Source organism: Molothrus aeneus, chromosome 9 (assembly GCF_037042795.1).
Source record: "Molothrus aeneus isolate 106 chromosome 9, BPBGC_Maene_1.0, whole genome shotgun sequence".
NCBI classification, from domain to species: domain Eukaryota; kingdom Metazoa; phylum Chordata; class Aves; order Passeriformes; family Icteridae; genus Molothrus; species Molothrus aeneus.
In genome coordinates, this window is record NC_089654.1 from 2,843,536 (window position 1) to 2,869,183 (window position 25,648).

At 40.2% G+C, this 25,648-nt stretch overlaps 1 protein-coding gene across 1 annotated transcript in view; it reads right to left on the reverse strand.

The window, feature by feature from the left end:
- The window catches only part of PATJ (PATJ crumbs cell polarity complex component), a 138,050-nt gene that overhangs the window by 107,511 nt on the left and 4,891 nt on the right, over positions 1-25,648 (reverse strand). Inside the window, exons 5-16 of the mRNA XM_066555697.1 lie at positions 25,087-25,279; positions 23,224-23,352; positions 21,368-21,580; positions 18,585-18,687; positions 17,723-17,811; positions 16,309-16,447; positions 15,881-16,015; positions 11,466-11,542; positions 9,033-9,089; positions 7,489-7,623; positions 3,743-3,910; positions 2,836-2,964 (exon numbers count right to left, since the gene is read on the reverse strand). Of these exons, the coding sequence (XP_066411794.1) occupies positions 2,836-2,964; positions 3,743-3,910; positions 7,489-7,623; positions 9,033-9,089; positions 11,466-11,542; positions 15,881-16,015; positions 16,309-16,447; positions 17,723-17,811; positions 18,585-18,687; positions 21,368-21,580; positions 23,224-23,352; positions 25,087-25,279 (1,567 nt within the window). The remainder of the gene's footprint in view (positions 1-2,835; positions 2,965-3,742; positions 3,911-7,488; positions 7,624-9,032; positions 9,090-11,465; positions 11,543-15,880; positions 16,016-16,308; positions 16,448-17,722; positions 17,812-18,584; positions 18,688-21,367; positions 21,581-23,223; positions 23,353-25,086; positions 25,280-25,648) is intronic.

A 25,648-nucleotide genomic window follows, 5' to 3' on the forward strand; every position in this document is an offset into this window, starting at 1 on the left:
AACATTCAAAGGGGAAAAAAGGTTTTTTTTTAAATACACAGAGAGCACAGGAAAATGAAGAATATCCTATATAAATACTATCCTGTCATAGCAAAGGGGGTAACTCTACCCCAAAGTTTAATGAACCTTATAAAAAAAAGGAAGTTTTAAGCTCTGTTTTAAGCCCTTAAATCCCTAAAGACAATCAAAAGAAAACACAGGACAAAGTAGAAATACTATTGATTATGCATAATTGGTATAATTAATTTGTAATTAGTTCATTAAAATATATAGGCATTGGAATTATGCTTGTACATTTCTGGGAATATCCTGCAAGTCACTTGGGATGTGCTTATCATTTATCTGATAGATGAAACATTATTAGAAAGACAGCCCATTAAAAATTAATATGCCAGAGTAATAATTTTCTCGATCTCAGCATTCAGTTTTCCACGTACTCAGACTCCTATTCTGCCTCACAAAGAACTTTTATTAATTCTCTTTTGCAGAGCATGACTTGGGAAGCACAGCATTTAGGACAACTGAGGCACAGCAGCCTTTATGCTGAGCATGCAGCCAGTTTTGTGAAACAAAATGGCAAATATTATGAATTATATACCACAGGGGTGTTCAGCACAAGATCTAATCCTACAACTTAATTTAGGATGGAAAGGTAAAGAGCTTTGTGCTTGAAAGCAAGTAGGAAGAAACTTGCAGAGCACTGGGAGCAGCCTGGTCTGTAACTGCTGAGCATTCTTGTGCTTCTGCAGCGTGTCTGGCATCTCTCACTGTCAGAAACGGATGAGCAGGACTCCAGAGCTCCCTGAACACTGCAGGGAACAGCCCCAGTCCCACCCCGGGCTGGGATCCACTAGGATTCACCATTTCAAAGGTGCTGTTCCACTTTTGTGTGGGGCAAAGTCAGGTGGGGCAATAGAGCATCACCACTTTTTAACCCTGATGCCACTCCCCCGTCCCCACTGAGCTTCCTGAAGTCCCTCCAGTGTTTCTGAAGTGCCATTTCAGCCAACAGCTGCAGAATAATTGGATCTGAAAAACCCAGGATAGTCACATCACCTCCTCCAAGCTGGGTATGCAACACCAAACCTTCCTTGAATTTCTGCAATGGACAGAGCCACTCCTTGTGTGTTATTTACCAACAAAATCTCCCCTTCAAAAGCATTTTCCTCCCCACCCGACCTCCATCAGCACTGTGGCAGCCTAGAAAGGCTGGTCACTCACTGAGGATGAAGATGGGCCACAGCAAGACCCATCTTTATTGAAAAACACCTAAAAAAATTTAAAACTCATGTTCTTCAAATGGAGCAAAATCAGCAGTGGATACACAGCACAAGCAGTATCATTTGCCATTATAAAGCTTGAATTTTCTCTTGTAAAACAAAGAGTATGTGCCTAAAAAAACACCTTTCATGTTTTAAAGAAGGGTCTCCAGGTCCTTTAAGGCACAATTAAACACTGCTGTAATTCTGTGCTTCCCAGCAAATCTGTGTTAAGAATTCCAAACACTCTCCCAGGAACCACACACAGTTTTTTTTGGTTTTGTTTTGTTTTTTGTTTTTTTTTTTCCCTTGCCTCCACTGCAGCATGGACAATTATTTATTTTCTTTGCCTTGCACTCAAGGATGTGATGGATGTATTTACACAAACACACACAGAGCCACAGATATCTCTCTATAAAAATTAATCTGCAGATGATGAAAAGTGTAAAAGATCTAAGAGGCAAATCCCAAACAAAAGAACACACTTTATACATAAATATCTTGAAATTATAAAGATCTGAGATTAAGTGGTTTACCACTCATTTAGAATTGATTAGAATGTATTTAAATTTAGCTGAAAGTACCACAACATTGCTAGTGTATTTGCATCTGCGAATAAGTAAATAAAAAGCCTGCTATTAAAGCCTTCATTAATTCTGATTATATGAGAACTTAAAAGCAAATCTGTGTATTACTGCTCTGTAAAGACTCCCAGCAACTCTAGAGTAGAGCTGGCACTGCAACACAACATGTGTCAGCTAAAATGACTAACAGGATCTATTTTCAGTAATCTTAAATCGCACTGCTAAAATATAGAATTAATGGGTTTGCATAATACTTCAAATATTTTTTTTTCCTTCTAATTCATCCCCAATTCCTGCCTTATTGTATCAAAAAGTGAATTTTATATCACTTGACATTTATGTACAACAGTTGAACACATTTCATTAAACTACAATGTTTAGGCAGCACTCAGATGTGATGTGTATATTATTATAAAGAGTGATCCAGCTATTTTATTTCCTTATAAATATGATGACTGGAGGTTTAAAAAAATATATCATGTTGACTAGAAACATGAAGAACGCTTCATTCTGACTACAGATTTTGAGAGTTTAATTGAAGACGGGGTTTTTGAAAGAAGGATTCATTAATTTTAGTAGCATTTCCCTCCAACTAAAGACTTGTCTTAATTTCTAAGGAGTTTAACAATTAAGAATATAATCATCTCCAACTAATACCCAAGAACCTTCACGTGCCACTCTGACAGCTGAAAAGCCATTCTAAGTTAAAATACAACAAAAAAACAACCTTGCCCAACATTTAGTCATTGAACTCAGAGTTATGGGGTGCAGCTTGGTGAAAGATTTTGCACTTTATCAAGTCCAATAATCAGGTTTAGAACACTCCATCCTTAATAGAGTTGGCCCCAAAAATCCATTACTTTTCTCTACAGTCCCTAGGCCCAAGTGTCAAGTCCATTACTCAGTAATCAACATCACAAAACATTTTAAGGCACTGTGCAAGACAAGGGATCAAAGGGATTTTTAGCATAAAGTTATACAGAAAAGTATACCTGATAGTCCAAAATGCTGAATCCTAAACCATTTTTGTCCTTCTCCAGCTCAATAACCTTCACATCAGGAGACCATAATGCCAATTCCCCTTCTTCCTCCTCAGGATTAAAGTCTTCCTCGGGTTTCACCTGGAAAAGAAAAGCTCTGGATCAAATACCATTCTCTCAGTTCTTTACAAACACTATTCCTTCAATATTTTGATTATTAATGATCCATACACGCCCTAAAATGCGACCTTTCATGGAATTAAAACTTCACTGAGCATTATGAATAGAGTTTTCTCCAGTTTGCTGCCTTGAGTACTCCCCTGGGCACAGGCCTACATGTTTTGAGCATCAGAGCCCAACCTGGCACACAAATACCCGTGTATTAGTCTAATTAATTGTTAGGATATTACTAACCTGTTACACGTTGATGAACTTCAGCTGTCCCATTAGATGCATAAAGGAAAAAATAAATAGCATAAAAGATTTAACCACAGACAGCTAATAGAAAGGCCAGGCAATCAGAAAAGATGAGAAGCCAAGCTCTAAATACTTTTGCAAACAGGAGCAACCACATGTGTCAAGGTTTGCTTTGAGACTCCAAAGCTCCTCCGATGGAAAAAAACTTCTAAGTTTCAATTTTTCCCCCCCCCCCCCCAGTTCTATAAAAACCTACTCAGAACATGGAAGCAATCAGCTAATAGTGGCAAGGATGTGATTTAGTGTAATTCAGAGCTCTCACTCACCTATTAAGTGTGGGCATGATGAATGGGATGTGCAGTCAGCAAAGCAGCGCTGTGATTTACCCACCTTGTCTTCCCAGGACAATGAACCTCCTCAACACCAACCCCTGTAAACCCAGGGGTTTTTCCGCAGAATTTACCGTCCCTTTTGCACGAGTGGGCAACGGGGGAAGCGTTACCTGCTGCTCTGGAGGGGACACTGCCGCCGCGGGGGGCTCGTCCACCCAGGACTCGGTGCCGTCGCTGAAGAGCCGCCGGCAGCACACCAGGGTGAAGGGGGGTGGCACCTCCTTGAGGAAGGTGACAGCCTCACGCCGGGACCTGCCGCACAGCTGCACCCCGTTTACCTGCACAGCCACACACAGAGAATTAAAGGATATCTGCCAGATTATTTTAAATTTTTTTAATTTTTTTTTTTTGGCATATATTTTTTTCCCCCACCCGAGCCTGAAAGTTTGATTTTACCTGGGGGTTCTGGCACAGCTTGCACAGTTTTATTAACATATGCTTCTGAAGAATACACACATTATTGTAAAACTTCACCTCCAAGATCTTGTGACTGCTGACTGCTGCATCATATCTCTTTAGCTTCCTCTAACTTCTTTCCTGCTCATCGTTTTTCCAAGCCCAAACCTTTCCTAGAATTCTTATTTCTTTCTCACCGATTTCTTTGTCAGGGATCTTTTTTCTGTAAGTGTTAGGCTTATATATTTGAATTTAAAAAGATAAAAGAATTAATTTTCCCCCAATATTTTAAGTAAACACAGGTTCTGAGCTCTGATCAAAAAACTGAAGTCAGAACTATCATTTTACCTAGTTTAAAGGTTTGGCTCAATGACCAAATTTTTGGTCAAAAAGTTTGGTCAAAACCACCAATCATTAAGGTTTTTTCCAACCTTAATGATTCTCTGATTCTAACTCTGCCAATTTAAAATCTAACAAAAAGTGACTGAAACTAAAACAGAACCGACAGGAAACAGGTGAGAATGTTTGTACAGTAAGCAATTAACCAGAAAGGCCTGACAAAGGTCAAGCTTACTATACCATAAACTCAAGATTGTGAGTGATAACAGATCATTGTTAATGGATGTTCTAATCCACAGACTTTGAAAAAAAAAATAAAAATAGAGAGATAAGACAGACAGAGATGATAGATAGATAGATAGATAGATAGATAGATAGATAGATAGATAGATAGACAGACAGACAGACAGACAGATAGATAATGGTGCTTTAAAAATGGGATACTGCAGCTGCACTTTTTTTTTTAGTTGTCCCATCCCTGGAAATGTCCAAGGCCAGGCTGGACAGGGCTTGGAGCAACCTGGGATAGTGGAAGCTGTCCCAGGGGCGGGACTGGATGGGCTTCAATGTCCCTTCCAACCCAAACCATTCTGTCACTCTGTGACTCTGCTTCTGCAGGAAAACAAGAGGGATTCATCCTCTTTTACCTATTTTATAACCTTTTATGTCCTGAGGGTTCCTCTCTGCACCGCAGGGGTGTCCCTAAATAGGAGGACAGCAGGATGCCAGCAGGTGTCATAAACCACCTTTGTTAGCCAGCACTGCAGCCCCAAAAGAGCAGGGCTTTAACCCAATCACTGCTGTGGACTCAATCCCAACACCTTGTGTGCTCCAGGGATTTCTTTCAGGCTGCCTCAAGCCTCTCTCCCAAGCAAATGTCCACAGGGCTGGAGTGCAGGCACTGGTTTGGGAATCCAGCCCCTCATCCAAGCCAGTCCCCAGCAGGAACCAAGGCACAGCAAGTGGGGATAGCTGAGGATTACCTTCAGCCCTTCCCTCCACACCCACACTGCAAAGGAGCCCACACCTGATCCACGAAAACAGCATGGACACGTTCACCAGACATGGACACACCTTGGTACCTGTGCACCTGAGGCAGAGCCTCTCCATAAACCTCCCACATCTCCCTTCAATCTTCAAGCAATCCCACTTTAGCCAACATCTGCTTCCTGATCACTTCTGTTTTTCCCCCCACTTTGTGCTTTTTGCAGTGTAAATAAAAGTTTGGACTGCTGGGAAACACAGAGCTCCTCTCACACTCTACATCCCAGCCAAGCAGAAAAATTGAGAGGGGTGGAACTGGCCTCCACCACGGCAAGACAAACTGCCCTGGGCTTCTTCTGCAAGAATTACAGCAAGTGCTGAGCTATCAGCCTCGCCCATTAGTTAATTATTTAAGCAGAAGGATCCACACGTAAGGATTTTTTAATGCTTGGAGAGTGGCAGCGTGGTGGAAAGCTCCCAGCACTTCTCAGCATCCCGTGATGGATGGGGAAGAGCTGCTCTGCACCCCCCAGCAGACCTGGGGACTCCCATTTCTCCTCCTGCAGCTGCCAGAAATCAGCCTCTGAGCAGGCAAGGTGCCCTACACCCACTCATTCAGCACATCAGCCCTCAAACAGCAGGGAAATGCCACAACAAAAGGGCACAAAAAAAGCAATTTACTCCTGAAAAAGAACACAGTGGAATTAGCTGCAATGAAGGGCAGGGGAGGGGTATTGTGCTGTCTGTCATAATTCAAACACGTCATTAAAAATAATCAACATTCAACCTCACTGTACATTGAAAAAAAAAAAAAAAAATAAAATCCTTGCTGATCATATTTTAATCCCAAAAGTATCAGGCCCAGGTAAGGCTGCTTGTTTGGGGAATGGGGCTGTCACTTTTTCCACTGCAAACCCCTATTTAAGGGGATTTATAACTTGGCTGCAAAAACACAGTTTGGGCTAAACCTGGCACTTACAGCTTTAGCCCAGAGCACATTTTTATTTTGTTGGGGTTTTTTTTTTTCCCAACTACAGAGCAGCAAAAAATTTACACTCACTAGGTCTGGGCATACCTGTGAACTTAATTCTGAGTACAGAGTAATACATAAAACTGTTAAATATACACAATTAAAGTTTCCTAAGTTACTCTACAGCACTGCATTATTGCTTTTTCTATAAAATTTTTTTTGTTTAGTGGCCAAGCAATTTAAATGACACTTCCAGCATTCCATTAATCCCTTCCTTCAGGAATCAAGGTTTCCTCCATTAAGCAATAAGAAAATGTTTTAGGTCTTAGTGATATCAGTATGAATTTTTGATGTTAGGGGTGAAGAAGTAAAAGCAGAATAGCTGTACACCTAACAAATCAATCTTTCAGAAGGCCTAATTCTGTTTCCATTAAACATTCTTTGCATCTACTAAAAAAAGGCTCCAATATCAAAATATTCCACAAGGAGTAAGCATGCTATAAGAAATTAATGTCTTTTCACTTGCAGGCTGAGATACCAATGTACACACACACATACACACAAAAATAGGAATTATTTTAATTTTATCAAATAATTATTTTTCTGAGAAAATAGGTCTGGTGTGACTCTGGTAACTCCAAAGCTGCCCCAATACACCTCTTTACACACATTTAAACAAACTGATGTATTTGCTCATACACACAAATATCTTTCACCACTCCACAAAAAAGTTTTATTGTGTAACTGAAACCACTGTTCCTATGCCTGCTGTAAATGTTTTAGGGGTGACAAATATTCAGAAAGATTATCCACCACAAAAGCTAAAGCCAAACTGTGCAAAAGACTGAGCCACAGCACTACAAATAATTCAACACAAATATTATCTCTGCCCTTGTAACTCTTGATACTGATATTAAAACATTTCAGAAAAAAATACCCATGAAGTCACTGAGAGGTCACAAGAATTTGACATTTTTTCCATAAACGTGGAAGGGAACAGCGAAGAAAATGAATGAATTCCAAAGCACAACTCTGCTTCCACAACTAATCTGGAATAATTCTATTGCACACACAGCAGCCAAGCTAGAACTGAAGAGAAGAATTTTAAGAAGGCCAAACAAACAGGAAATATGTAATTTTTATCTTTATTTTTAATTTTTTTTTTACCTCCAGAAGTTCATCCTCCAGTTGCAGAAGGCCAAGTGCTGCAGCTGGGCCATCTGAAGCAATGGATGAGATATAATGGTGTCCATCAAAAGTGTCCAGCTCAACTCCTAATCTCAGAGTGTGGATGGGTAACAGCTGCCAAAAGATAAATATAAATATGTATTTCAGTCTAAATCTTTATCTACCAGGATAAAAACAGATTTAGGAATCAGTAGCTCACCAAATGAAACCAAACCCACAGTAAGATGATTAAATGTTCACAGTGACCTCTCCTGTGTTACAGCACTACTGTCCATAACTTCTCTTTACAAACTGTTTGCACAAATAAAAGCAACCAGTCTGTTCCTTGGGGGGAAAGGCAATTTGAACTGTATTCTCAAATAATTGAACTTAATGGGAAGAACACAGAGAGAAGCACCACCCAAAAGGTGAGCTGTCAACAAATCACAGAATGGTTTGGGTTGGAAGGGACCTTAAACACCATCCAGCTCCCACCCCTCTTCCATGGGGTTGGAGCAAAACAAAAGTAAAAGAAACAGAAATAAATAAAGGAATAAAATAAATTCCATAATTGCCCTAAAATCTCAGCACAAGATCAGCTGTCTTACTCCTTTGGGAGCTACACTACTTCGAGGCAGAAAAAATATCCCTGAAGTGTCCTCTGCAAGTAGTTGCTAAAACTGATATCCTTTTTTCTGCAAGGGGAAATCACTGATTTTGTGTCAGCCTTTTCCCACTGGGACTCCCTAATTTGGAATTTTTCTCTAGGGAAACTCCAACCCTCAGTGCCTTAAGTCTGCTAATATCAGGAAAAGTAGAATAAAAGTGATACACTAGCCAGAAAAGGCAGAATGAATCATGGCAACCCGGGGAGAAGAGATGATCAGCAGGAGCTGCTCCTTCAGTTTGGACATTTTATGGCTTTTTATTACTGGAGTTCAAACACTGACTGTCCTGCTTCCCAAAATATTCTGGATATTCAAATAAAAGGAGCGATCCACTGATCCACAGCATTCCTTCTGAGCCATGTCCCATCATGACTTTTTGGCCCTTCCTCACTGAGGTGTCCCCACAAATACATAACTGCATCACCTCTAAAAACCTCTTCTCCACAATATTAACACAGGTATCTTGAAAATATCTTGGAAGGGAAATTAATTTCAGATCTGACAATTGAAATGAATCACACATCCCTTTGCCTGAGCCAGGATCACTACAGCAAAATCCTCTGTGGGACAAAAAAGTTGTTCAGAGTTTCAACCTCTGCTTCATTCTGTGCAATTAAATACCCCAAAATTTAGGGTTTGAGTGTGTATTTTGCTGCTTGGGGGTTTGGTAATGAACTGTTAAAACGTTCATTTGCCTGTGCTATGAAAAGGTATTGGATCAGTCCAGGAGATAAGCAGAATATTGGAAGCCTTTTTTTGGAAAATATAGAGCCACAAAACCACTGAATTCCTGAACCACATCTGGAATTGTGTCTTGCCCTCCCAGGATTACTCTGCCAACATACACCAGGAAGGAAACCACCATGTAAGCCTTACCTTTGAGTACTTCTGGAGCTCTGAATCGTCTTTAAAGGGCATATCCACATTCACAACCTAAAAATTGGACATCAGAACATTTTTCAACAGTGGGACAATAAAGACTTTACCAGAACGATGAAATTCTGGCAAAAAAAAAACCCCAACTCATGAGTAAAATAAACTGTACTTAAACAATGTCACATTGATGCAAAATAATTTTAAACAAATGTTAGAAAAATCTTTCAGGCACAGAACATTTACAAGTAGGAATGTGGTGATTATGCACCATTAGCAGACTCCAATATTATCCTATTCCCGGAGCCCAAATGCCAATTTTAGTCAAGTTCAGTAATCCTGTGTAAGCACAAAATGCCATTATGTTTGACACAAATACCCACACGGCCTTGCCAGTCAGAATTTGAAAGTATGACAGCTTAAGTTGTTACCTCAGGCTATAGTGCAGCCATCTCCCATCCAGACTAACCCACCAACTTCTGGCTTGAAATACATAACTTCAATTACCAAATGGGAATGGAAAGTGGGTTATTTAAACCAGGGACAGGAAATCCTTTCAGTGTCTTTTTTTAAAGATTAATAAAATGACTATGCTCACCACCAGTGTTCTTGTATTGTCCCTCCTTAACAGAACAGATTTATCTGTAATATTAGAAGGTTATTCAATTTTAAATGTAATTAGGACAAAATCATAGAATGGTTTGGGTTGGAAGAGACCTTACAGTCATTTAGTTCCAATCTGCAGCCCAGGGTTGGAATCTGGGACACTGAAGTTGAATATTTAAAGGAAAGCTACACTTGGTTGATCTGAAAAAACCAGAGCCTTGCAAAAAATATCAGGTAACTTTTCTTTGAAAACTTCTAGTTTAATAAAGATAAGACTTTTCTTTTGGATTAGTTTTAAACAGTGCTTCCAGCATGCTGTTTTGCAGCACTCAGGGTGTTTTTTCCTGACAGACAGAACCCATTTCATGGACACGCAGGTAACTAAATGGATTTATGACTGGCAGCTCCCCAGCCTGACACCACACGGTTCCTGCTTGGGATCTCAGCTCCTTCCACTGGCACCACAAAGAACCAGAAGCCAGCAGGGCCACCGACCCCTCTCTTCCAGCAGCTATTTCCTCTCAAGATGAATACTCCTGATAGAGCCCTGTAGGCACCTTTGGGGTGAGTTCAGGGGGCTGAGTGAGGACGGTGTGACGCAAGGACTGGGGTGTCACTCAAAATGGACATTGCTACTCAACACAGGAGGGAGGCACAGGCAACCAGAACCCAAAAAATGACTTTCAGAATGGGATGGCAGGAGAGCTCCCTTCTGTCACTGAAGAGTTTGTGATATGATGGAGCTCCTTTCTATCACTGAAATGCTAACCCCCATGGTTAACACTGTCACTGCTGACATTTCACTGGTGAGACTGGAGGAGGATTTGGAAAGGGTGGATTCACCAACCAAGCAGGATTTCATCCTCTGTGGGAAGTGTGATAGTGCTCAGGGAGGTAATAGCAGCCCTTGGAAATGTAAGGGTGGGAATACCAAGCAACTGAAGTGGGCAGCCAAACAGATTTATTGCATCATGTACATAATCTCACACGAGCTCCAGATCTTAAAGGAGCGCTAATGGAAGGAGGGGAAGCGAGCTTCTCAAGGCAATTCTTAAAGCTACTTTAAATCTCCCAGAGAGTGACTGGAACGATGGCTACTCCAAGTAGTAAAAATAAGTGTCTCTAAATCAACTGGACAAGCATTGCAAAGACAAACAGGGCATTTTCTTGGTGGTGGTGAGAATTTTTGAAGGCTTGGGGAAGAACGCTGTTCCGAGTCTTTTATCTGTACTGAAAAGCACAAGTGAATTACAATTTCCATCACCTCCTCGTGACAATTCATCAAAACAATCTTTTGCTAGGCAATTATTTAATATGAAGTGAAGAAATATCTACTAGACACTGGCACCACAAAGTTACACCATTGAGAATTACTTTGTATTTTCCCAGCATGTTTGAAAATCATTCTTTCATTCTTCAGATAAAATGGTAAGATTCTTCTGAAAACGAAAGCTCTACCCCGAGCCCTTTTATTATTCAGTGCCCAGTAAAACAAATAGATCATGAATGAAATAATAAAAATGCCATATATTTTAAGTGGCTGCTGTGATGCAGATTTAACAGGACAGCTGATTTCCTTAAATCACTGCTCCTGTCTGGTATTTGTATAACAATAATATCTATATAAACAGAATAAAATAAAAAGGCAACACGTCCCCCAACTCATTATAACATACATTTCAGCCCTGATGTTACAGGGAAGAAAATCTGATGTTACTGATCTGTTCCAAACACTGAACTGTTCTATAAACAGCCTGTGATGCTAAGCTCACAGATCTGTAATTTAAAGAAATAACATTCATGAATGTAGTTTACTGAAATAAAACATACCATAACTTCGTATTCTGGTCCCAGCAGGTTTTCCCATTTGGATTTCAGCTCATGTGCTGGAGGGAGCGGGACTCTTCCTAAGTATGAAAGTGAATATTAAATTTACAAGCATATTCTACATTCAGAAGTACATTTACTTCTAAATATTCCAATAAAAATTCAGTGTAAATAAAAGATTAGAGGGAATAATCCCCAAAAGGGAAGCGCATTAAGCTGAGTCTATCAAACAGTGCAAATCAAAAATGTCTTTCTTAGGAAAACAATGCAAAATGTCAGCTCCTGTAAAAGTGTGATTTATTCAGCTGAGAGGCAGAAGAGGTGATGCTTGGTGATGAGATGTGAGTTCTGTACCATGCAGTACTGTAAATAAATCATTCTTTCAGGCTGCAAAACAAATTTCACACGACTTCATCATTTGTTGCCGTAAAAACGCTTCCCACTCCAGGGAAACATCATCTCCCACCCAAATGAGCCCCCTTAAGAAGGAAAACACCTGACAAGATATTGCTGTTATCGAGGGGCTGTGTCAGCACAATGCAGGCACAGACTTTATTTATACATTTGGCAGGTATAAAGCCTTGTCTGCTTTAATTAGGCCAGTAAGTAACATGAGCTTTAATATAAGCTCCAGTTCTGAACCAGTCTTCCGTGGGAACTTGGCTATCTTGACATTTATATCTTTTCAGCTTTCTTACTTATGCAACCAAGGCAGTTGGTTACAGTCCTGAAAGACAATTTGACAGAGCTAGACAGCAGAAAATGACTGGCTGCCCTGTGTTTGACCTCAGCCAGAAGCTCAATTCACATATAAAGTTCCAAGCTGGAGCAATGTGTAACTGGTAAGAATCAAGCTCTACAGCAAATTCCATCCAGCAGCGACAGCAGCAGCATCTGGGGGCTGAATTACCAAAAACTAGGGTTTTTTTTTTCCCCCCTGAATGACTTCAGTAGTTTGTCAGATGTCTAGACAAGGCACAGACCACTCAGTGTTGCTGCTGTGTTGCCCTGAAATTCAGAATGTAAAGCACAAGCTCAGGTTCTGCACACAACCAGTGAGTAAAATACCTGGGGGGGGGGGAATTGTGAGGACACCACGAGGAGCTCAGAGCCCAGCAAGAGCAAAACCCTGCACAAATGGCATTGTCAGGCTGCTTTCAGCACCTTCGCAGACTGCAAAGATAGAGCTCTGCAATACAATCCTCATTACACACTTCTGTAACTTTGAAGTTTTCCACTCAATAAAAAGAAAGATTGGAGTTTAGTTCTACGACAGCACAGCCCACCCCTGTTCTCTCCAGCTCACTTTCAGCCATGCCAGACAGGCAAATTCTGCCTGATCTGCACTGGGAAATCACACTGCTCAGTGCCTAAAAACTGAGGTGTCACTTGGAAATACCCAGAGGATTTCCAACCTACAGGCTCAAGCAGACACAGATATCTGAGAATTCCAGCAATCCTGATAGCTATTTTCTGCTACAAAAATGACACTCCACCAAGATTAAAAACTTGGGTTTGTAAACACAGCCCACAGTTTGTCTCTGAAATCAATTATCTCCTTAAAAAATAATGGGAAGACCAATTGTCCTAAAATTCTCAACTGCCAAGGTTTTTTAACTTCATTGGAAATTTAAGTTTTTAATCTGTAACATGATCAAGCACAGTTGATCACTGTCTTTACTTCAGACCTGTATCAAAACCAGAACACCGGTGCATTCTTCTGCTCCTTCCATCTGCAGAAAAACAGAGGGACAGAAATTCCTGAGTCTTTTTCTGCCATTACAGTTACAACAGTGTGAGCACACAGGACCTAAGCACCTGAAATCCACTGAGCAGCCAAATATAGAGTTCAAGGTTCACCAGGAGTAATGAATCTCAGGGTCAAGCTCAAAGTTCAGTTCAGCAACTGTAAGCTGTGTTCAGCTGGCTGAATACAGATTTTTCTGTCACTTCCAAAACACATTACCAAAATCCACGAGTTGTTCAGAGCAGGTGCTGATGCACGTCTCCATTTGAAGTTTTCCCCTTTCTTTCTTTCAAATACACTTTGAAGTCTCTGCTTGTGACTTCCTTAGGACTGTGGAAATGTGGGCTGAAGGGATTTGGATTGAATATATTCAATTCCAGTGGCATCACTCAATTCACTTACAATGTTCCTTTTTCCCCCAACAGCTTTTTCCACATGGCAGCTAATAGGAAATTTCTTTCTAGTCTCTCATCCAGCTGAATTCCTCATGACCTAACATATGTACCATGTCTTCTATAATGTGCAAGGCCTCAGAAATGAAAACACTTCCAGGGACAGCTTTCATTAGCAACAACTTCTCAGCATATTTAGCCTGTCCTTCTGCCTGCGCTTCCAGGCAGTTTTTCATTTCTAATTTGCAAGCATAAAGCAGAAACCACAAACCTATTGTAAAAATCATCTTTTCTGGTCAAAATTGTCAGCTTCATCAAAACTGGGGTCTTTTTTTCTCGTAGCTTCCTCCTGCTCTCACAAAGTTACTACACAAGGGTGCTCTTCATTCAAGCCCTTCCTTTACCTGCCCTACTGCTGGGGCTTTTTCCCCAGGCATCTCTTAAGCCCCTGACTGCCAGCATTGTCCCTCTGGGTTCTGAGAACTCCTGCAAGGCAGGATGGAGCAGTTCTGCCCAGCCTGCAGGCTTGCAGAGGCTGCAGCTGTTAAATTCATTGCCTGCACTCTGCTAGCTCTGAGTTTCAGGCCTCGTGCACGTTGCAGCCCAAACTCTGCTGCCTTTGTACCAGAACTGCTTAAGCATGGCTTTGCCTGGCCAGAATTACTATTTAATACCTCCCCAGGAAACACAATTTAATAAGAATTTCACACAATGGGGCTTAAAGGGAAGTAATACGCGTTTTATAAAACATACCTTTCACATTAAACTTCTAAAAGCATTTCCAGAGTTTAGTCAGAGCCTTAAATTAGCAGTATTTACTTTAGCACCATTATAATGAAGTGCCCATCACCACATCCAAAATAAGCACCTATCTTTGGAATTTAAACTTGGCCATTAAATTCTGTTCCAAGGTGAAATCTCATACATCGTATTTCTGCAGGAGTAAAATATGCATACAAGTCCCACAGTAAAAAAAACCAAAACTGGGTAAGTGACACAGGACAGACAAAGTGCTGCTCTTTTCCAGCCTCTGTCATAGCCAAACAATGCTCTGAGAACCTCAACTCTCAGCTACTCAACCACCTCTGTTCTGGCTTCCTATTTCTGGGAACATGCAAAAGTCACAACAAAGGATGTCTGGTTACAAGGCTTGGACAGAAAAGTAAAACAGAATGGAATATAGGAACTGCTACATTTCTCTCGTTTCCAGGTTGTCTTTAATACTGACAGATCTTCAACAATCACAGCAAAATTGCTATTCATTGACAGCCGTAATTTAGAATCCTCTATTACATCTACATGTCTCAGAAACTACAAGGCATAAGGATAATTTATGCTGACTTTAACACAAGCTGTATAAATTCACCCAGAATTCCTGTAGAGGAGCCCAGAAATCTGTGGGGGAATTGAAGGCTCTGGAAAGACCTCCAGCCTTGGTTCCAAAGTCAGCCAAACCCCAGAGCAGCCCATGCCTTTGTGACCTGCCCCTGTGCCTGAATGCCATTTGTTCAAAAAATGCCTTTTCTGAACTCCAGCTACTGGGTCTTTACACCCAAGATACGAGTTCTGATGAAGCTACTGCAGTGTCAAGAGAGGAAAGTGCAGCATGTTCAGAGATGATGGAAACCAGAAGAATATTATAAAAATACTCTGCAGGAGTCTTAGATGTGTGAGGGCAGCAAGGTCACAGAATCATTAAGGCAGGAAAAGATCTCTAAGATTATTGTGTCCAGCCATGAAGATGGTTGTGACTGAGGTAACACTGATCAGGAAATAAATATGAATTCCCTGCAGGTCCATCTCCTGGTGCTGCTCACCCAGCAGGCCCTGGAGCAGAGGAGGATGATAAATAAAGTCTCTCCCAGGAGAAAACTGCACACCTCAGGTCATCAGTGCAGGACCAGGACCACAAAGAGGAATCCCTGAGCTGGAGGCTTTCAGCTCTGCAGAGTCAATGAGAGTCACGCCTGAGTACCAGAAGAGCTGCACTTCCACTGACTGTAACCTTAATAAATCCCTCCCTAAACAAAGGGGACCACTGCTGCCTGGAAAAGGGCAAATTTTATGCAAGGAAGAAGATCCAGAGAATTACAAACCCTGAGATATCTCAGAACCCACTCTCAGCAGACCTGTGGACTGTGGAGAGAGCTGTTTAGATCCAAGAGGCAGATCTTTGCTTCAGAAAGATGTTTTGAGCCAAGCCATCAGTGTTGAAAATGGATTTCCTATGGTAGCCTTTAACCAGACCCAGAAGAGGCACTGCAAGGTGCCCTATCTACCTGCTTGATGCAGACTCTGCTGCTTGTCATTGTGAAGATTATCCTTCTCTTCTTGTTTTTCCTCATTCCTAGGGGCCACACTAATTTCAGGCCCTACAGCTCCAGGGGACACAAAGATTGGAACAAATGGCTGCACTGTAAAAACAAATTTAAAAAATCCAAATCATATGCTGCAAAATAAAGGAAGTAGTAACACCACCTCACTAACTCTGTTTTTTTTTGGTGGGGTTACTACACAGAAGTTTTGCACTGAATTTTCCTGAATCTTTCATTTTAGTTTCTTTCCATTCCTCCTTTAAGTGTCTTCATTTTCTACAGTGCACCATTAAAAAAACCGAGGATCATGTGGTATCCAGTCCTGAACTGTTAAATGAGGTAACTGTAAATTGAGTGAAAAATAAAATCAGTGGCTAGCAAAACAGAATTACCTCTCCCTGAAGGTGTTTCTGAGGAAATAGCAAAGGAAGGTCTCCTTCTAAGCAGGGTGAGACGTACAGTCTGACCCGTGTTCCGCAGTGTCTCCACCACTTCTTGGTTGGTAAAACCCTGTATGTTGACTCCATCAACCTGAAACAAGAAATTTGTATCAAATAACAGTAATTGTGCTGCAATCTCAGGCTATGTTGTGGAGTTTCACAAGCTGTAAGCAACAGCCACGTTATTTAGTGCAGGAATTACAGGGTTACTCTCCCAAGACAGCAATATTTGCAAAACAATCTCATTAAATCTGTTACATTTCACCGATGAGAATTTATTTCCAAAATGCATTCTAAAAGGAAACACAACAGTAATTTCTTCTTTCTGTTTTCGTGGGGACAACCACAAAACAGAATTTACTAATCTGATACAAGTATGGACAGATTTTTCCTTTTTTTTTGTTTTTTTTGTTTTTTTTTGTTTTTTTTGCTTAGCAAAACCAGCTTGACAAGGACTGTGGATGAAGGTTCCTAGCAGAGTATCCAACCTGGAACTCTGTTCAGCTCATTATCACTGCTGGTTTTCTCATGAATTTCTAACATGCCCCACACAAGCCTCTACAAACAACTGTCTGTATAATCCATCCTAAACAGCCCCATTCTTACATTATCAGATATTTTAATTTGCACCCAAAATACTCTGTTCACCTCACTGTCAGATCATGCACCAATAGGGCCTTTCCTGCAGATAAAAGGTTATATTAATTTTTGCTCTCACAGAGGAGAAGCTGACTTTGGAAGGTCTGGCATGGCACACATTTTAAAAGTAATTTAAAATCATATCTATATAAATATTATCTCTTAAAACAAAAAGACTGTGGAATTCATTCCTGCTTGTGCTGTGAATGCAAAATTGGCTATTATTCAATTCACTGTTATTCAATGGTTTTTCCATTTTTCTACACATAAAGCTTGGGCTTTTAAACCTAAATTGTGACCATTAACATTTTGATTGTATCCACACTCCAGAGCCATTAAGGAACACAAACAATGTGCCACATCTTGCAGAATCTTAACAATCCTCGAGTCCCATTCAATTCAAGTAGAAGTTAATGCTGCTCATCTTTACTGCAGGCCAAAAGCCAAGATTCTCCACTCTGAAACACTTTAATCCAAATGCTTGCCTCTTTCACAGTTAACTACTATTTACTATTTCTTTGAATATAAAATAATACTTTAACCACAGCAAGCCAAAGCTCATTTCTGTCACAAGTCTACCTAAACAAACACAAACCTCCAAATTATTTCTTCTGCAAAGCAGAGGAGGTTTAATTAATTTGAGAAAGTCTTTACTATGTTGTTCTTTTAACAGAGATGTGAAATGTATTAGCTCTACAGCAATGTATAAGCAGAGTATTCTACTTACAGCAACAATTTTGTCATGAACATGAATTTGGCCATTGTGGTCAGCAGCACTCCCAGGTATTATACTTTTCACAAAAATCCCTGAAGGTTCTGTTGGGGAGGGAATAGAAACAAGTCACTGCATTAACCTAATTTGCTTCTTTTCTTATTAAGGTTTTTAATTCCAGCCTTTTTCACACACTTCCTTCTGCCCATAAAGTGATGATTCTGTAAACCACCACCATCTGCACGTTACCACTCCCACAGCCTGACACAAAACTGAGGCTCTCTGGTGGAAAAAAACCCAGCACTGACACAACCACCTGTACACTGACCTCAAATATTTTCCTTAAAATGGCTCACAAAAGGCCACCTCCTCCATGGATTCATCCTTGTGCTTACCCAGGCTTTAAAGCACAATCACTTAAATCCATGCTGCGTTTGATTTCAATAGGACTAACTAAGCTAAAAGTAAAGTATGTGCTTAAGGACTTTGATCAGGACTTCAATCATCTTACAGCTAAAGAATTTAGTACTTTAAATCTTAATGAAAAAGGATTTTTCCTTAAAAAAAGAGAAAAGAGAAGAGAAACATGGAAATCAGAAAAGCTGTCCTTTGTCATGTTTGCAGCTTGCTTATTAATTCTAACTTCCAATGAGAACAAGAAAATAAAACCAAAGAAAAAGCAGAATTAAAAACCCCTGAAACACTAACACTTCCCTTTCACAAACTCCCACTAAATACAAGATGTTGATCTGTAATTGCAGTGAATTTCATGTCTCCATATCCTAGCACAGGCAGGAGCCATTCATTTTCCCCATGGTCAATAAAGGGTATTTGAGAAGCCCCTGTCCAATATTTTCCTAAATCCTGTACAACTCACCTATATCACATGTGCCAGCATATCCAACAATTGTTATTCCCAGGCTTTGCCCATTCTTTTTTATAAGTTCAACATCATAGGTGTCAAAAAAGTTGTCATTATCCTATAAATAAAGCACAAGTTAGTAAAAAATTCTCGTAATTTCCCAGTGTCATTACAATATTGCAGGTTAATTAAGACCTTCAGAAGTGAGAAGTGATTTTGGCTTTCCTTTTGTTTAAATGCAATGTAAATTAATTTGTAAAGTCCCTACAAAGCTGGCCCTGGGATGTCTGTGCAACTCTCCTGTGAGCAGTAAAAATCAGAACTGCAAGGCAAGAGTTCAAACAGGGAACAGTAAAGACACTGGTGAGACCAAAAGAGAAAAACAATCAAGCACATAAATCTGGGATTGCAAGGGATAAATGGAAATACATAGAGTTGTTTTCTTTCTGTAATCAGATACAGAGCAATGAGATCAAAAAGAAGATGATGAGAGTAAGGTCTGTTAAAGTGATGAAATCAAGAGGGATCCTGTCGCTGCCAACAGCAAAAAGGGACTGGGAAAATGGAAAACATTTCATAAGGGAGTGAAAAAAGAGAAGTTCAATCAAATGCTTGCCAAGCATCAGCTTTGGAAGGACCCATATGAAAAGCAGCCATACCCATTTCACTTCTCAATGAAGGGAAATCGATGGGCACTATCTCCTTATCACACACACCTCCCTCCACCAGCAAAGTCATTAAGCTCATTAAATGCCTTCCAACCCCCTTGCTCCATAAGAGGCTGATGGAGATGAAGATAAGTTTGGAGGCTGTCACTTATCTACAGTAAACAAGCCCAGAGCAGCACCTGGAATGGAGCTGTGGCCCTGAGAGCCTGGCTGTTTTCACCATCACAAAGCTCCTCAGAGTCAGTGCTCTGGCTACAAACATTTCTCTCTAAGCGACACTCCTGCTAGGATGCAAAATAATTGAAATGAAGTCCAGAAAAATCAAAGTGCAAAGTCCTAAATACAGTCAGCACAAGCTGGCTGCACTCTGCTGTCACTATCTTAGACAGTACAGATAATAAGATTGTTTTTTCTTGTGCCCACACACAGAAGTAGTTTCAGTTATTCTCTACCACAGGAAATTCAAAGAAAATTAAATATGAATATAAAACTGAAAATAACTAACCACCTATTAAAAATGGCTTTCTGCTGGTTTGCAAAAAAGAGAAAAGGAAAATATTTTCCACTCCAAAGCTCACAGCTAGTGAAAGTACTCATAAACCAGAGAAAAACTAGATTATAGGGATAAGTTCCATTATAAATCTGACACAAACTGAATGGTGGATCATTGAAATCATCACTAAATTAATAAATGCATTCAGATTAACAACTAATCCTGTCTTTGCAAATTTCTCCTGGCACCAGGAAGAGGAGTTTTTTCAGAACTATACATGAAGGCACTATTTAGTTCAGAAAATGATTTTTTCCCCCTCTAAACTGCATAGCAGGAACACGAAGGACACTGAAAAGACACTGAGAAAAAATCACATTTTAGAAAAGCTGCAGCATTTACAGTGCTCAGGGTTGATCAGTGGCAACAGGAAGAGAGAAAAACAGTATTTTGTGGAGGAAACAAAAATATGACCACTACAAAAAAATAAATTTATTTATTTTGCCCCTAATATGTGCCCTGGAAAATATGATCCAGTCAGGAAAGAAGGGCCTCATAACAATGCTGATTCCCTTGGAAAGCCTCTTGTCAAATACTGGACAAGCCCAGTGTTCAGACTCCAGCCTTAGGGATGCAGATCACCCCTCCCATCTGCTGGACACTGCACTGATCCCTGCTGGGGAACCCTGGGGAGAAAAGGAGCTCAAGAAGGACCCAAAATCCTTGACTGACACAGCCACAGCATTTTCCCAGGGGTGTAAAACACAAATCTGCCTTTGCAGTGACTGTGCCCAGTGAGCAAAGGGGCGAGTTTGGAGCAAAGTGACTTCTACTCTGACCTTCAAAAACAGTGCTAAAAAAAAAAACCAAAAACAACCAAATCAAAAAAACAACCCAGCTCTCTCCACTCATATTCAAGAAACTAAACAAGAAAGAAAAGGCTACTCAGATTCTACACCTAAATCTAAGCAGCACAGTAGCAGCAGATGGTACACAAGCACAGCTTTGTTTATGTTTCGAGACCTACTGTACACTTAGTGTAGCATTTGTTGATTTTAATTACTCAAAACTGAAAAGAATGACTTCAAAAACAAGAGACTTTGATATGACCATGATAAGATTTGCTAAAACAAGTTTCAAAATTTTTAGATATATTTCCTATCACAGGCAGTAGCGTAGACTATGAAAACATTACACTTATGTTTCATAAAAAGATGATTGTGCTGAATAATTCTGGTGTGGCTCTCTGGATTTCAGGCTTAGGGAAATTCACAGTCCAGTTTTAAATCCACTCACAAATGATTGATTAGAAAAAATGTAACGAGCTAAGAAGAAGAACTAAAAGTACCACTTATCGATAACGTTTATGGTCTTGGTAATTAAATCAGCCACTGGGAAATAAATTCTGTAAAGCTGGCCATTCCAATCCCAAGATTATAGGTATTAATAAGATAGAGGAAAAAGGGGAAAATTATAGAAGGCAGGGCTGTAATAATGACCACTTAAACATAAGCATATATCTGGAAAATCAAGAGAGAAGAAGCACTTTAGGGCTCAAGAACTCTCTGTTCTCTCCTTCCTTTCTGATCACAAGCCACAAACACATTTAAAAATGTCCCAAGGAAGCAGCAGATACTCACATTTCCATTTGGAAGGGAAGGCAATGTGCTGACTGGCCAGCTCAGGGGAGCTGGTGGAGCCTCCATGAATTCACACTTGGGGTCCCTTGCCACGATCATCCTGACAGAATTCCCACAGTTCCTGAGCACTTGGGCAACCTGCTCACTGGTCATGCCCTGCACGTTGGTCCCTCCAATCTGCAAGATGTGGTCTCCTGTCTGCAGCCTCCCGTCCTTCAAACGCAAATCAAATGGCAAAAAGTGTTTCCAGTCCATCCACAAAGTATCTGTTCCATCACAAAACTGAAACTGTGCAGGGGCATCTTCACATTGGCCATGAGAACCAATGTGAGAAAATGCCAGGAAAAATGACCACCATGGCAACATTTTAAATAACTCAAGGACTCGTTTGCACAGTTATGTGCTGTTTTTTCCCACTGTTTTGCTCATTTAGGAGAAAACGGGCAGCAACAATGTTTTATAATCTCACAGATTGTTGTGTGTTCTGTTCCATAGAATACTCCTCATAATTCTAACTCAGGTAGGAGTTAGAATATAAGCACAGCATTTTGATTTAGGAATTTTTTTTACAGAGTTCTTCCCTCATACTTCTACATTAGCCTGGCAATTTTGTTTCTCATGTGACCAGCTCCAACTTCAGTGAGTAAATCCACTGAAGGTAACAAGACTCCACACAATCAATTTTTTACCTGATAATTATGATTCATGACCTACAACATCGTTCCCATCACAAGCAGGAACTTCTAGCACCAAATTCTCAGCTGGTATTGATCAGCACAGCTCCACCACCTTTGGTGCACTGATTTATACAGCAATCACAGAGTTATTCCCAGAACCAACTCAAACTCATTTACAAACTCATCCAATTTTAACATGTACATGCCTCATTATTTCACATGTTCTTAATGATGTCTCATTCAGCTGAGAATGATGTGGTGAGTTCTTAGCTTATATGCTTCATTGGTAGCCAAAACACTTTATTCCTTACAGCAAAACAGGTGCTAGACAAAAATTAAAATATACTCATTTATACATGGCAGGTTCAGAGGGAGATGGTTGAGAAAAAGCCAACATTTTCCAATAAAGCTCTCCAAATTCCCAGCTTTTATTCCATCCTGTACTAGAGGAACTACTTTTGCCTCTTCTCTTTTGTCTGCAGGGCTTCTGGTCCTCAGATATTTTAACTTATCAGGACCAAATTTGCTTGAAAAAATCTGAATCTGTTTGGTTACTGCAAGTGTTCTAGTCCTGAAATGCAGCAACACTCAGCACTGAGTCTCTAAAGACAAACAATCAGAGGTGCAAACTGTGCCTGTGCAACTTCAAAGGGCTCTGCACCAAACCTAAATGTCTCCTTGAACTGGTCAGGCTGCAAGGCAGGGATCAAACCCCCCTCCACTGAAACCCACTGAAAATAGGATATTTTCAATCTCTAAACTGAGTCTTGCAATGCAGTGACTTTGGGAGGGCAGGTTTCCTTGCCTGACAATTCACTTGGAGAGTTTGTCCCCATGGGTGTTGCAAAATGTGCCAAATTCTACAAAGTGTTCATCCTGCCCCAGACTGACCAAGGGCTGAAAATACCAAATATCAGGCACCTTTTCAGAATTTTTGCATGTTCAACAATGTTACAAAAGCCAAATCTTGTCTGAGGAACAACTTAATTTATATCAGGTGCTGACTTTTTCCTCAATCATACCTTCAACCTTTATTTATTTATGAAGCACGTGTTGGCATACAGACTTTGATGCTACCAGCTTCTTTTTGTTTAAGTATATTAGTTTATTTTAAGACTGTCAAAAGCGGTTAATTATACTTTGCAATCAAACAAGAAGTGACATAATATAACAAATTACCCGATCTGCTAATCCCCCAGGAACAATTGTTCTTACAACTACTCCACTCGACTTTCCTCCTACAATTCCAAAGCCTAATCCTGAACCATCGTTAATCAGCTCAACGTCTTCGACGTGGCCCCAGTGAATCTGCAATTAATAAAAACAGGAGATTTTAATTTTGACCATCGTTAATGTTTCTCGCTTTCACGTGCAGCGGGAAGGAGGAGGAGGAGGAGAATTAATCAGAGCAGTTTTCTGTCTCCACCCCACATGCTGGAGGATCTGTGGGATTCTGTTCACTCAGCTCCATTTCCTCATAAACACGCAGTGGGATTTCTCATCTGTTTTTAAACACTCATTTCTGTCCTCCACTCTCAGGGTAACAGGATACCAGGAAAAAGCTTGACTAAGAAAAAGCAATTTTAAGGTTTTCCTGCCAAAATGAAAAGCATCCTTTTAGTTTTTCATAAATCCAGAGTACTGCAAACAAGAGGGAAAAACAGAGGCAAGGAGCTTGCACTGGCCCAGTTTTCACTCAGCCTTGCCCAAATTCTCATTTCTGTTATTTCACTTACACACTCTGAACACCCCCATTCAGCACTGAATTAATAGCACAGCACAATATTCTGCCATACTGGATTGGAAGCAAATTTCTAAGCTACACTCTACCATGACCTTATGTTCTACAAGACAATCTGAAAATAACAAAGCTGTTAAGCAACCCAAACCCAGCCAATGTTTCTGTCAGATTAATATCTCATACAGGCCCAAATGGAGCAAAGTAGGCAGATTTAAGTCTTCTGCGAATAAAGGATTTATTAGCATACTGAAAATCTTTGCCAAAGCCAGTTAAATATCATAAAAGAAGTTTAAAGACCCCCTGCAGAGATATATATTTGTATTTTATTTTGTTGGTCTGTTCGGTGCAGATCTTTCAATGAAAAAGCAGTTAAAATTTAATTCTTTAAAATTTTCAGTGCAATAAACAATATTGATTATCCACTAAAACCTTCAGATTTCACTACCTCTATAATAATCATGAGGGAAATAATTGCTAAGAATAAGGAAAAACACTGCTTTTACCCAGATTTTCATCAAAATCTACTAACACAATAAATTCAGATTCCAATATTGCGATCCCTGGATTTAGGTGTGCAGTTTGTCCGAATTCAGGGAAGCCACCTGGACCATATGGGTGGAACACAGATGGAAGTTCATCCCTGGTTTATTACATGTCCCAGTGACAAGCTCTCCTTTGTCACAAAAACAAAAGGCTTCCCAATCACTAAAATTTGCAGATGAGGAAAAACAAAACCAAACCCCAAAAAACCCAAGCTGATAAATAAACAGGGATTGAGGGGTTCTTTAACAGATAAATTGTGTTTGTTTTTTAAAACAAAGACAAGGCTTTTTTGGTGTGAGCAGTGCCAGTTTAAATTGGTTGGGCTGTTCCAAGCAGTGCTCATGGCAGGTTATGTTTACTCTCTTTTAAGAGGTAATCAGAGCATCTTTAATTGCTGAGCACAAGTAGGTTTCAGCTGGGTATTCTCATAAAACGCTTCAATCAGCCTGTGCTGAACAGACCCTGCTGATAAGAATATGGTGATCCACTAAAGCTTCTGCTATCCCATAAAAACCCAGGATCTGTTTTATAACAACTCCACCGTGCAGCTTTGCAATGGAAGCTCTGTGCTTACTGCACGGTGAGTCTAAATGAAATGTCATCACACATAAAATGTGATTAAAGGAAAAAAATCCCTCCATGTAAAACTTGCTAACACAAACCCTTCAGAGCCACGGGGGGAAAAAAAAAATAAAATTAAAAAAATAAAAATTCAGCCCAGCTCGAAATCTGATTTGGACAGTATTACAAGAACTCACAGTCTCAGGTGGATTTACATCACTGAACAAGGCAGTTCTGCTGTTCCCTTGAAGTGGCTCCCGAGCCACCACCAGATGTAGGGATCCTGTGGATTGCTGGAGGAGGGCAATGGCGTGCTGATGGGAAATGTTCTGATCCAATGGCGTGCAATTAATGGCCAGTATGTGGTCATTTTCCCTCAGTCTTTGATCCCTTAACAAAACATTGAAAGCAATTTTTTAATGCAGCACAGTGACTTCGCGTCAGGCTCCTGTAACTGAAATGTGAATAGGCAAAACATGCAGTCCTGCAAGGTTAAATGTTTATATGCTTTAAAAATCTGCTTATTAGGGTGCCTTCACCAGCTTACACACTCCATTCCACCCACACTGTTCCAAACTGCCCAGCCACATTTTGCTCCAGCTTTGCCATGGTACAGAAATTTGCTCACTTCTTTACTCTGCTTCTGTGCAAAATTTAATTGCAATTCCCTTATACTTTCTTGATGATATTGAACTACAAAGCGGAAAAAAGTATTTTTGTAGTTACACAATAAAGTAGGAACTATTCTTCATTATGTTC